Below are 12,695 nucleotides of genomic sequence, written 5' to 3'. Positions count from 1 at the left end.
GAATTCCTTAGAGAGTATGTGCTGTTAACAACTTATCCCAAGGGTAGGATAAAGAGGTCTGGTGGGCTCAAGGATGTTTCTAATACCAACTATCCAGTGTTACCCCTTTAATTCAGGGGTTCTCATCCTCAACATTATTGGCATTTTGGGCAAGATAATTCTTTGTTTTGGAGTGCTGTTCTGTGCACTGTAGGATGTTTAGCAGCTTCCTTAGCCTCTAATCACTACATGCCAGTAGCACTCCTTGCCCGTTGTGACAATCAAAAATATCCCCAAGCATTGCCAAATGTCCCCTTGACAAAGAGATGAAGAGGTAGGTTGTAAATCACCCCTGATGTAAGAACCACTGCTCCAGTTCTAAGTCAGTCTGAAGCCTTGCTAAAGTAAATATTAATATATGGGCACAATTCAAGGGAAACGCACTAATCATTTTTATTGTTTGTTCTTGTCTCCAAGGTTTTGCCCCAAGATGCAGAGAGAGAAGAAGGAATGAGACATTGAGAAGGGAAAGTGTACGCCCTATATAACCGTATCGGCAGAAGCAAGGGGCTGAAAAGATCTGAAGGTAGCCTCCGTCATCTCTTTGGGGATACATGGATCATGGGGATCATGAGGCAGTGTTCCCTTACTCTTAGTAGTAAATTTAAGCTGTTTTACCTACTACCTCACCTTCCCAAAAGTCTATTTTGGATTAAGCTGGACAGTTATAAGATGGCTGGCATCCCTCTCCTTTCTCCCCATATGTAATTTGCTTAATGCAGCCTCTTCTTTTGCCATGTTTCCATTCTGCCATCTTGAAATATTCCCCTGTCAGCCAATTCAATGTCTTCCATTACCTATTAAACACTAATTTGAGTTTGTCTTGAATATTCCTGTGGTAACTTCTTATTCTGATCATTCATTTTTCCCTATATCTCTCAGTATTGATGGACATGGGTTGGGGCCACTTTGTATTAATATGGTAACGTTTTCATTGGTTTCTCTGCCTCTTACTAACAGACTCATCCTACTGACCAATCATGGAGCCAAATTTCATAAAGAATTACTCTGTCATGTCATTTTCCCACTCAAAAACTCAGAAGAGACCCCCGTGCCTACAGGAAAAGCTTCAAAGCTTTTTAACTTTCTACATTCCACCTGATCTCTTGTCTAAACACCCTTGAGTTCTGTCAGTTGTTCCTCACATGGCATGGTTTCCAGAGCCTCATATGAATGGGAAAAACGGAACCCAAGACTTTAGATTTGGTTTTAATGACTCTACATACAATGAGATAATTATTATCTGGGGTCTGGAATGTCCATTCTGCTAATAGATCCTAACACAGCACTAGCTTTAGTGAGTCACAAATCCCCAGGTATTTTCATGCAAGAGAAACTTACATGGGACATTAGAATCCAAGAGACTGATACCAGGTCTAAGGTAGTTACAAGCCTCCCTAAACAGTTCAGCTTTGACTTGTGAAGATTGGAGTAACACCAGTATAAGAAATTATCTACAAAATTATCTTTAAAAATAAAAGAAAGCAAGAATTGTCCTGGGCAGGAGGGGGAAATAGAAATAAAAATGAAAAATAATACCTGAGACTTATACAACAGGTTGTTTTGCAAAAACACGATTTCATCTTAGTCTTATAAAAATCTCTATGAGCAAGATCTATTTCCATTTTATGGGAGAGAAACCAGAGGCTCCCAGAGGTTAAGTAATTTGCTTGTAAGGTCATACAGAGGAGGAATAAAACCAAGATTCAAACTGGACATCAAGTTCAGGTTCCTTTCCCTACAACCTGCCAGCCTATACATATTTTCCTCCAAGGCAGTCTCTCAACTTCCTATCCTGTTTTTTCACTGCCACTGAATGCTTGCTCACTCCTCAGAATGTCCTTTCCAGGATGTTGCTGTGGCTCAGTTCTGTCATTATTTTCTTGACTTTCTATCTAAAGTCTTCTGCTCAGTCTGCTGATACTTCAAAATGAAGCCATGTATCCAATCTTCTACACAAGGCCTTCTGTGGCCATCTTATCCAGCTCAAGCAGTTCCACCTGTAGAGCACATCTCATACCACTAGCATAGGTTGATTTTCATGTACCACATCTTCCTTCCATCCTTTACCGGACTGTATGTAGGCTTACTGAGAAAAGCAACCATGCCTGATAGCCCCATACATAGAAGAGTACCTTCATCAAGCATGTGGCCGTTTAGTAATAGCTGGTAATAACTAAATATTTGCCTGATCAATATTTCATGTGATAAAAATCGCCAGAGTAGTTTTAAGTTCTCTCATAATTTAGCTCTCCCTTCATATTCTTCAGCTATCAAGGTTACTATGTACAAGTTGGGAATACCCTTGATCTTGAGATTAAAATCTAAATTAAGAGATTAACATTAAAATTTATATGTATGTGGATATATAAATTTAAGATGTTCTCCTCCTTTGCCAATATAGGGTTTGATGTAATCATTTGTTTTCTCAGGTCCCAGCTCCATTTGCAATTGACCTCTTCTGGGAACTTCTTCAGATGGACAAGATTACCCCACCTTGCCCTTTATGTGTCTGTTCTTAGGTGCTTCTTCACTTCAGTTGCTTTGCAGGAAGTGTCTAGAGGAATATGGTGGGCACAGAAGTAGCTCTGGTGACCTTGATCAACGGGTTTTGAAATGCAGAATTCTTGAGTTCTAGAAGGGACTTTAGAGAATACCAGTGTTATTAATGACAAAGGCACTGAGGCCCAGGGAGGTGACCAGAATTATAAAGGCCAGAGCCAGAACCCAGATGTCCTAACTCTGGTGCTCTTTCATCAGTTTGACTGTGGCCTGTTAACTGGTGTATACATATACATGTCAGGCAAAGTGCTGCTGGAAGTAGAATTTGTCCAATATCAGGTCAACTTCAGAGACTGTCTGATTTCCTAATGTCAGAGTAGATTTTATATTGCTGTTTACAAAAGCCCAATGCAATGCATAGGAAGTATGGCATGAACATCTTTAGAAAGCTAATGGAAATATTATTGGTGTTTACCCAGTATTCCATTTTTTTCATTGTGTTCTCTATTGTTGCTCTCTCACTCCCCCATGAGACACAGGAGAAAGTAGAACTATCCAAAACTAATTTCCTCTGACATGTAAGATGAATGATTTATGTACCTCAAAGCAGTAGTCAAGGAGGAAAGGGATAGTCCAAAGACTTAACTGGTTCATATTGGACTGATAATCTCTTTAAATGGCTTTATGCCAGTTTCACCTCATTTGTAAACCATTTATGAGAAAGTTCTCATTTAAAATGAGATCATTGTTTACGGTGTACACACTAAACAGTAAGCTATCTTCAAATGTCTAAGGTAGTAACTTTTCACATAGGGTCTCCTTAGATCCCTAAGATGGCTTTTCCTCCTTTTTATTTCTGGGTCTTTCCGACATCAGCAGAGAACTGGAAAGACATAGCCAACTGTTGTCCATGTTACTCGTGACTCCTTTCTCTAAAACTGCCTTCCACAATTCACAAGACCAGAAGTGGATGCTGTGGGGAAAAGAGAGAGAGATCAGACTTACTGTGTCTATATAGAAAGAAGTAGACATAAGAGACTCTATTTTCTCTATTTGAGATGCTGTTAATCTGTGACCCCACCCCCAACCTTGTCCTTGCAAGAGACATGTAGAGTGGTGACTCAAGGTTTAATGGATTTTGGGCTGTGCAGGGTGTGCTTTGTTAAACAAGTGCCTGAAGGCAGTATGCTTGTGAAAAGTCATCACCATTCTCTTAATCTCAAGTACCTAGGGACATGTACACTGCCAAAGGTCACAGGGACCTCTGCCTAGGAAAGCTAGATATTGTCGAAGGTTTCTCCCCATGTGATAGTCTGAAATATGGCCTCATGGGAAGGGAAAGACCTGACCGTCCCCAGCCTGACACCCGTGAAGGGTCTGTGCTGAGGAGGACTAGTATAAGAGAAAAAGAAGGCCTCCTGGCAGTTGAGATAGAGAAAAGCATCTGTCTCCTGCCTATCCCTGGGCAATGGAACATCTCGGTGTAAAACCCGATTGTATGTTCTGTTCACTGAGAAAGAAGAAAACTGCCTCAGGGCTGAAGGTGGGACGTGCTAGTGGCAATGCTGCTCTTTATGCACTAAAAAGTTTTATGGAGATGTCTGCATATGCATATCAAGGCACAGCACTTTTTCTTAAACTTATTCATGTCACAGATCTTTATTCACATGTCTTACTGCTGACCTTCTCCCTACTATGATCCTATTATCCTGCCACTTCCCTTTTTCTAAGATGGTAAAGATAATGATCAATAAATACTGAGGGAACTCAGAGACTGGTGCCGGCGTGGGTCCGCTGTATGCTGAGTGCCGGTCCCCTGGGCCCACTTTTTCTTTCTCTATACTTTGTCTCTGTGTCTCATTTCTTTTCTCAAGTCTCTCGTTCCACCTAACGAGAAACGCCCACAGGTGTGGAGGGGCAGGCCACCCCTTCATCTGGTGCCCGACGTGGGTGCTTTTCTCTAAGGTGAAGGTACGCTCGAGCTTGGTCATTGAGGACAAGTCGACGAGAGACTCCCGAGTATGTCTACAGTCAGCCTTGCGGTAAGCTGGTGTGCTCGGAAGAACCTAGGGTTACAATGGGGCAAACTAAAAGTAAATATGCCTCTTATCGCAGCTTTATTAAAATTCTCTTAAAAAGAGGGGGAGTTAAAGTCTCTACCAAAAATCTAATTATACTATTTCAAACAATAGAACAATTTTGCCCATCATTTCCAGAACAGGGAACTTTAGATCTAAAAGATGGGAAAAAATTGGCAAAGAATTACAACAAGCAAGTAGGGAAGGTAAAATCATCCCACTTACAGTATGGAATGATTGGGTCATTATTAAAATAGCTTTAGAACCGTTTCAAACAGAAGAAGACAGTGTTTCAGTTTCTGATGTCCCTGAAAGCTGTGCAGTAGATTGTGAAAAAGAGGCAGGGATAGAATCCTGGACAGGAACGGAAAGTTCACATTGTAAATGTGTAGCAAAGCCGGTAATGGCTCGGTCAATGCAAAATGTTGGCGATAATCAATTACAGGAGGTGATAGATCCTGAAACGTTAAAATTAGAAGAAAAAGGTCCAGAATTAGCAGAGCCATCAGAGTCTAAACCACGATGGCCAACTCCTCTTACAGCAGCTCAGATGCCTGTAACTTTACAACCTCAAATGCAGGTTAAACAAGTACAAACTCCAAAAGAAGATCAAATAGAAAAAGATAGAGTCTCTGTCATGGCAATGCCAATCCAAATACAGTGTCCACAATATCAGCTGGTAGAAAATAAGACCCAGCCGCCAGTAGCCTATCAATACTGGCCGCCAGCCAAACTTCAGTATCGGCTGCCCCCAGAAAATCCATATGGACAGCCAGGAATGTTTCCAGCGCCACAGGGCAGGGCGCTAAATCCTCAGCTGCCCACCATGGAACGTAATCCTACAGCACTGCCTAGTGGACGGAGTGGTGCATTACATAAAATTATTGATGAGGCAAGAAAACAAGGAGCTATTGAAGCGTGGCAATTTCCAGTAATATTAGAATCAAGACCACCTGGAGAAGGGGCCCAAGAGGGAGAGCCTCCCATAGCTGAAGCCAGATATGAGTCCTTTTCTATAAAAATGCTAAAAGAAAGAGGGAGTAAAACAGTATGGACCTAACTCTCCTCACATGAGAACATTATTAGATTCCATTGCTCGTGAACATAGACTCATTCCTTATATTGGGAGATTCTGGCAAAATCATCACTCTCACCCTCTTAATTTTTACAATTTAAGACTTGGTGGATTGATGGGGCACAAGAATAGGTCCTAAGAAATAGGACTGCCAATCCTTCAATTAACATAGACGTAAATCAACTATTAGGAACAGGTCAAAATTGGAGCACTGCTAAGTCAACAAGTAATAATGCCAAATGAGGCCACTGAGCAAATTAGGACTATCTGCCTTAGGGCCTGGAAGAAAATCCAAGACCCAGGAACCGCCTGCCCCTCCTTCAATACAATAAGACAAGGCTCTAAAGAGCCTTACCCTGATTTTGTAGCAAGGCTTCAAGATGCTGCTCAAAAGTCAGTTACCAATGAGAATGCCCGTAAGGTCATAGTGGAGTTGATGGCATATGAAAACGCCAATCCTGACTGTCAATCAACCATTAAGCCATTAAAAGGAAGGGTCCCAGCAGGATCAGATGTAATCTCAGAGTACGTTAAAGCCTGTGATGGAATTGGAGAGGCTATGCATAAAGCTATGCTTATGGCTCAAGCAATCACAGGGGTTACTTTAGGAGGACAAGTTAGAACATTTGGGGGAAAATGTTATAATTGTGGTCAAATTGGTCATCTAAAAAAGAATTGCCTAGTCTCAAATAAACAAAATATAACTACTCAAGCTACTACAATAGATAAAGAGCCACCTGGCCTATGTACAAGATGTAAAAAGGGAAAACATTGGGGTAATCAATGTCGTTCTAAATTTGATAAAAATGGGCAACCAGTTGGGAAACGAGAGGAGGGCCAGCCTCAGGTCCCGCAACAAACTGGGGCATTCCCAATTCAGCCTTTTGTTCCTCAGGGTTTTCAGGAACAACAAACCCCACTGTCACAAGTGCCTCAGGGAATAAGCCAGTTATCACAATACGGCAATTATCCCCCCCACACATGTGGCAGTGCAGCAGTAGATTTATGTACTATACAAGCAGTCTCTCTGCTTCCAGGGGAGCCTCCACGAAAAATCTCCACAGGGGTATACGGCCCATTGCCTGAGGGGACTGTAGGACTAATCTTAGGAAGATCAAGTTTAAATCTAAAGGGAGTTCAAATTCGTACTGGTGTGGTTGATTCAGACTATAAAGGTGAAATTCAATTGGTTATTAGTTCCTTAATTCCTTGGAGTGCCAGTCCAGGAGACAGGATTGCTCAATTATTACTCCTACCTTATATTAAAGTTGGAAACAGTGAGATAAAAAGAACAGGAGGGTTTGGAAGCACTGATCCGGTAGGAAAGGCTGCATGTTGGGCAAGTCAGGTCTCTGAGAGCAGACCTGTGTGAAAGGCCATTATTCAAGGAAAACAGTTTGAAGCATTGGTAGACACTGGAGCAGATGTCTCTGTCATTGCTTTAAATCAGTGGCCAAAAAATTGGCCTAAACAAAAGGCTGTTACAAGACTTGTCGGCGTAGGCACAGCTTCAGAAGTGTCTCAAAGTACAATGATTTTACATTGTTTAGGGCCAGATAATCAAGAAAGTACTGTTGAGCCAATGATTATTTCAATTCCTGTTAGTCTATGGGGTCGAGATTTGTTACAACAGTGGGGTGCAGAAATCATTATGCCCGCTCCATTATACAGCCCCACGAGTCAAAAAATCTTGACTAAGATGGGATATATACCAGGAAAGGGAATGGGAAAAAATGAAAATGGCATTAAAGTCCCAATTGAGACTGAGAAAACTCAAGAAAGAAAAGGAATAGGGGATCCTTTTTAGGGGCGGCCACTGTAGAGCCTCCTAAACCCATTCCATTAACTTGGAAAACAGAAAAACCGGTATGGGTAAATCAGTGGCTGCTACTGAAACAAAAACTGGAGGCTTTACGTTTATTAGCAAAGGAACAATTAGAAAAGGGACACATTGAGCCTTCAGTCTCGCCCTGGAATTCTCCTGTATTTGTAATTCAGAAAAAATCAGGCAAATGGCGTGTGTTAACGGACTTAAGAGCCATAAATGCTGTACTTCAACCCATGGGGCCTCTCCGACCCGAGTTGCCCTCCGCAGCCATGATTCCAAAAGACTGGCCTTTAATTATAATTGATCTAAAGGATTGCTTTTTTGCCATTCCTCTGGCAGAGCAGGATTGTGAAAACTTTGCCTTTACTATACCAGCCGTAAATAATAAGGAACTAGCCACCAGTCTTCAGTGGAAAGTGTTACCTCAGGGAATGCTTCATAGTCCAACTATCTGTCAGACTTTTGTAGGTCAAGTCCTTCAAACAGAGACAAATTTTCAGATTGTTGTATCATTCACTATATTGATGATATTTTATGTGCTACAGAAACAGACAAATGAATTGACTGTTACACTTTTCTGCAAGCAGAGGTTGCCAACGCAGGACTAACAATAGCATCTGATAAGATTCAAACCTCTACTCCTTTTCATTATTTAGGGATGCAGATAGAAAATAAAAAAATTAAGTCACAAAAAATAGAAGTAAGAAAAGACACATTAAAAACATTAAATGACTTTCAGAAATTGTTAGGCGATATTAATTGGATTCGGCCAACTCTAGGCATTCCTATTTATGCCATGTCAGATTTGTTCTCTATCCTAAGAGGAGACCCAGACTTAAATAGTAAAAGAATATTAACCCCAGAGGCAACAAAAAAAAATTAAATTAGTGGAAGAAAAACTTCAGTCAGCGCAAATAAGTAAAATAGCCCCACTCCAACTTTTGATTTTTGCTACTGCACATTCTCCAACAGGCATCATTGTTCAAAATACTGATCTTGTGGAGTGGTCATTCCTTCCTCACAGTACAATTAAGACTTTTACATTGTACTTGGATCAAATAGCTACATTAATTGGTCAGGCAAGATTATAAATAATAAAATTCTGTGGTAATGACCCAGACAAAATAGTTGTTCCTTTAACCAAGGAACAAATTAGACAAGCCTTTATCAATTCTGGTGCATGGCAGATTGGTCTTGCTGATTTTGTGGGAATTATTGCTAATCATTACCCAAAACCAAAAATCTTCAGTTTTTAAAATTGACTACTTGGATTTTACCTAAAATTACCAGACATGAACCTTTAGAAAATGCTCTGACAGTATTTACTGATGGTTCCAGCAATGGAAAAGTGGCTTACACAGGGCCAAAAGAGCAAGTAATCAAAACTCAATATCAATCGGCTCAAAGGGCAGAGTTGGTTGCAGTCATTACAGTGTTACAAGATTTTAATCAACCTGTTAATATTGTATCAGATTCTGCATATGTAGTACAGGCTACAAGGGATGTTGAGACAGCACTAATTAAATATAGCATGGATGCTCAGTTAAACCAGCTGTTCAATTTATTACAACAAACTGTAAGAAAAAGGAATTTCCCATTTTATATTACTCATATTCGAGCACACACTAATTTACCAAGACCTTTAACTAAAGCAAATGAACAAACTGACTTACTGGTATCCTCTGCATTCATAAAAGCACAAGAACTTCATGCTTTGACTCATGTAAATGCAGCAGGGTTAAAAAACAAATTTGATGTCACATGGAAACAGGCAAAAGATACTGCACAACATTGCACCCGTGTCAAGTACTACACCTGCCCACTAAAGAGGCAAGAGTTAATCCCAGAGGTCTGTGTCCTAACGCATTATGGCAAATGGATGTCACACATGTACCTTCATTTGGAAAATAATCATATGTTCATGTAACAGTTGATACTTATTCACATTTCATATGGGCAACCTGCCAGACAGGAGAAAGTACTTCCCATGTTAAAAAACATTTATTATCTTGTTTTGCTGTAATAGGAGTTCCAGAAAAAATTAAAACTGACAATGGACCAGGATATTGTAGTAAAGCTTCCCAAAAATTCTTAAATCACTGAAAAATTACACATATAACAGGAATTCCTTATAATTCCCAAAGACAGGCCATAGTTGAAAGAACTAATAGAACACTCAAAACTCAGTTAGTTAAACAAAAAGAAGGGGGAGACAATAAGGAGTATACCACTCCTCAGATGCAACTTAATCTAGCACTCTATACTTTAAATTTTTTAAACATTTATAGAAATCAGACTACTACTTCTGCAGAGCAACATCTTACTGGTAAAAAGAACAGTCCACATGAAGGAAAACTGATTTGGTGGAAAGATAACAAAAATAAGACATGGGAAATAAGGAAGGTGATAACCTGGGGAAGAGGTTTTGCTTGTGTTTCACCAGAAGAAAATCAGCTTCCTGTTTGGATACCCACTAGACATTTGAAGTTCTACAATGAACCCATCAGAGATGCAAAGAAAAGCGCCTCCACGGAGATGGAAACACCGCAATCGAGCACCACGGAGACGGAAACACCGCAATCGAGCACCATTGATTTGCAAGATGAACAAAGTGGTGATATCAGAAGAACAGATGTGCGGGAAGTCAGGGACCCTGAACGGAGGGACCCGCTGAAGCCACAGCAGAAAAACATAAAATGTGAAGATTTCATGGACATTTATTAGTTCCCCAAATTAATACTTTTATAATTTCCTATGTCTGTCTTTAATCTCTCAATCCCATCTTCTTTGTAAGCTGAGGAGGATATATGTCACTTCAGGACCCTGTGATGATTGCGTTAACTGCACAAATTGTTTGTAGAGCATGTGTGTTTGAACAATATGAAATCTGGACATCTTGAAAAAAGAACAGGATACCAGCAATGTTCAGGGAACAAGGGAGGTAACCTTGAACTGGCCGCCGGTGAGCTGGATGGAACAGAGCCATATTTCTTCTCTTTTTAAAAGCAAATAGGAGAAATGTCGCTGAATTCTTTTTCTCAGCAAGGAACATCCCTGAGAAACAGAATGCACTTTGAGGGTAGACCTATAAACGACCCCCTTGGAAGTGTGCCGCCTTTTACGGTAGAAGCCAAAGGGATGAAATAAGCCCCGGTCTACTGTAGTGCTCCCAGGCTTATTAGGATGAGGAAATTCCCGCCTAATAAATTTTGGTCACACAGGCTGTCTGCTTTCAAACCCTGTTTCCTGATAAGATGCTATCAATGACAAAGTGTGCCCAAAATTTCACTAGCAATTTCAGTTTTAATTTTAATTTTAACGCCATCTTGTGGTCCTGTGATCTCATCCTGCCTCCACTTGCTTTGTGATATTTTATTACCTTGTGACGTATGTGATCTCTGTGTTGGTACCAGAAACTGAGGCAATTGCAGGAGTTGCTGATGGCCTCACAAATCTTAACCCTGTCACTTCGGTTAAGACCATGTAAAGTACTACTATTGTAAATTTCACATTAATCCTTGTGTGCCTGTCTGCTGTTAGTCTGCAGGTATACCCAACAGTTCCAAAGAGACAGCGACCATCGAGAACGAGGCATGATGACAATGGTGGTTTTGCTGAAAAGAAAAGGGGGAACATGTCGGGAAAAGAAAGAGAGATCAGACTGTTACTGTGTCTATATAGAAAGAAGTAGACATAAGAGACTCCATTTTGTTCTGTATTTGAGATGCTGTTAATCTGTGACCCCACCCCCAACCTTGTCCTTGCAAGAGACATGTGCTGTGGTGACTCAAGGTTTAATGGATTTTGGGCTGTACAGGGTGTGCTTTGTTAAACAAGCGCCTGAAGGCAGTATGCTTGTGAAAAGTCATCACCATTCTCTTAATCTCAAGTACCCAGGGACATGTACACTGCCAAAGGTCACAGGGACCTCTGCCTAGGAAAGCTAGGTATTGTCCAAGGTTTCTCCCCATGTGATAGTCTGAAATATGGCCTCATGGGAAGGGAAAGACCTGACCGTCCCCAGCCTGACACCCGTGAAGGGTGAAGGGTCTGTGCTGAAGAGGATTAGTATAAGAGGAAAGAAGGCCTCCTGGCAGTTGAGATAGAGAAAAGCATCTGTCTCCTGCCCATCCCTGGGCAATGGAACATCTCGGTGTAAAACCTGATTGTATGTTCTGTTCACTGAGAAAGGAGAAAACCGCCTTAGGGGTGAAGGTGGGACGTGCTAGTGGCAATGCTGCTCTTTATGCACTAAAAAGGTTTATGGAGATGTCTGCATATGCATATCAAGGCACAGCACTTTTCCTTAAACTTATTCATGTCACAGAGATCTTTATTCACGTCTTACTGCTGACCTTCTCCCTACTATGATCCTATTATCCTGCCACTTCCCCTTTTCTAAGATGGTAAAGATAATGATCAATAAATACTGAGGGAACTCAGAGACCGTGTGGGTCCTCTGTATGCTGAGTGCCGGTCCCCTGGGCCCACTTTTTCTTTCTCTATACTTTGTCTCTGTGTCTCATTTCTTTTCTCAAGTCTCTCGTTCCAACTAACGAGAAATGCCCACAGGTGTGGAGGGGCAGGCCACCCCTTCAGGATGCAACTTAAGCTAGGATAATCACATTATCATCTGAAAATTTGGAGTTGGACAGCAAAAGACGACAACATTTCTCAAATGCACATCTCATGGCTAAGCCACATGGCTGGGATTCAAAGCCTTTAGAGGCAGCCCATGGCTTTAGCTACCTCACTATGCTGCTTCACAAACCTTGCTACTATGTAAAACTATATTCTCAATGCAGGCAGAGAGGTCTAATACCAACATAAGATACTAGAAGTGTTTCCTGTATTGACAGGAATAATTAATTCAGAAATTCTTTTCTTTTCCATTTAGTAACAGTTGTGATGACTATGTTCCTATTCTAAGTAATTCCTGTATTCTACAGCAGTACTTTGTCAGCAATACTAAGGGAAGAAACAAAGTTGAACAGTTTCTTTTTTTTTTTTTTTTTTTTTTTTAATTTATTTATTATTATTATACTTTAAGTTGTAGGGTACATGTGCATAACGTGCAGGTTTGTTACATATGTATACTTGTGCCATGTTGGTCTGCTGCACCCATCAACTCGTCATTTACATCAGGTATAACTCCCAATGCAATCCCTCCCCC

General features: G+C 40.8%; 1 protein-coding gene across 2 annotated transcripts in view; it reads left to right on the top strand.

Moving 5' to 3' along the window:
• CD80 (CD80 molecule) overlaps positions 1-3,615 on the top strand; it is a 34,029-nt gene extending 30,414 nt beyond the window's left edge. Inside the window, exons 6-7 of one of the 2 annotated variants that reach the window (XM_003893967.5) lie at positions 457-565; positions 2,472-3,615. In XM_003893967.5, coding sequence (XP_003894016.1) covers positions 457-527 — 71 coding nt within the window. In that variant the 3' untranslated portion in view covers positions 528-565; positions 2,472-3,615. Of the gene's footprint in view, positions 1-456; positions 864-2,471 lie in introns of those variants that run through there. The other variant, XM_021934079.2, reaches the window with a different exon arrangement.
• The last annotated feature ends 9,080 nt before the right edge of the window (positions 3,616-12,695 follow it).

This window comes from Papio anubis, chromosome 2 (genome assembly GCF_008728515.1).
Source record: "Papio anubis isolate 15944 chromosome 2, Panubis1.0, whole genome shotgun sequence".
NCBI lineage: Eukaryota > Metazoa > Chordata > Mammalia > Primates > Cercopithecidae > Papio > Papio anubis.
This window is presented reverse-complemented; position numbering and strand designations above follow the sequence as displayed.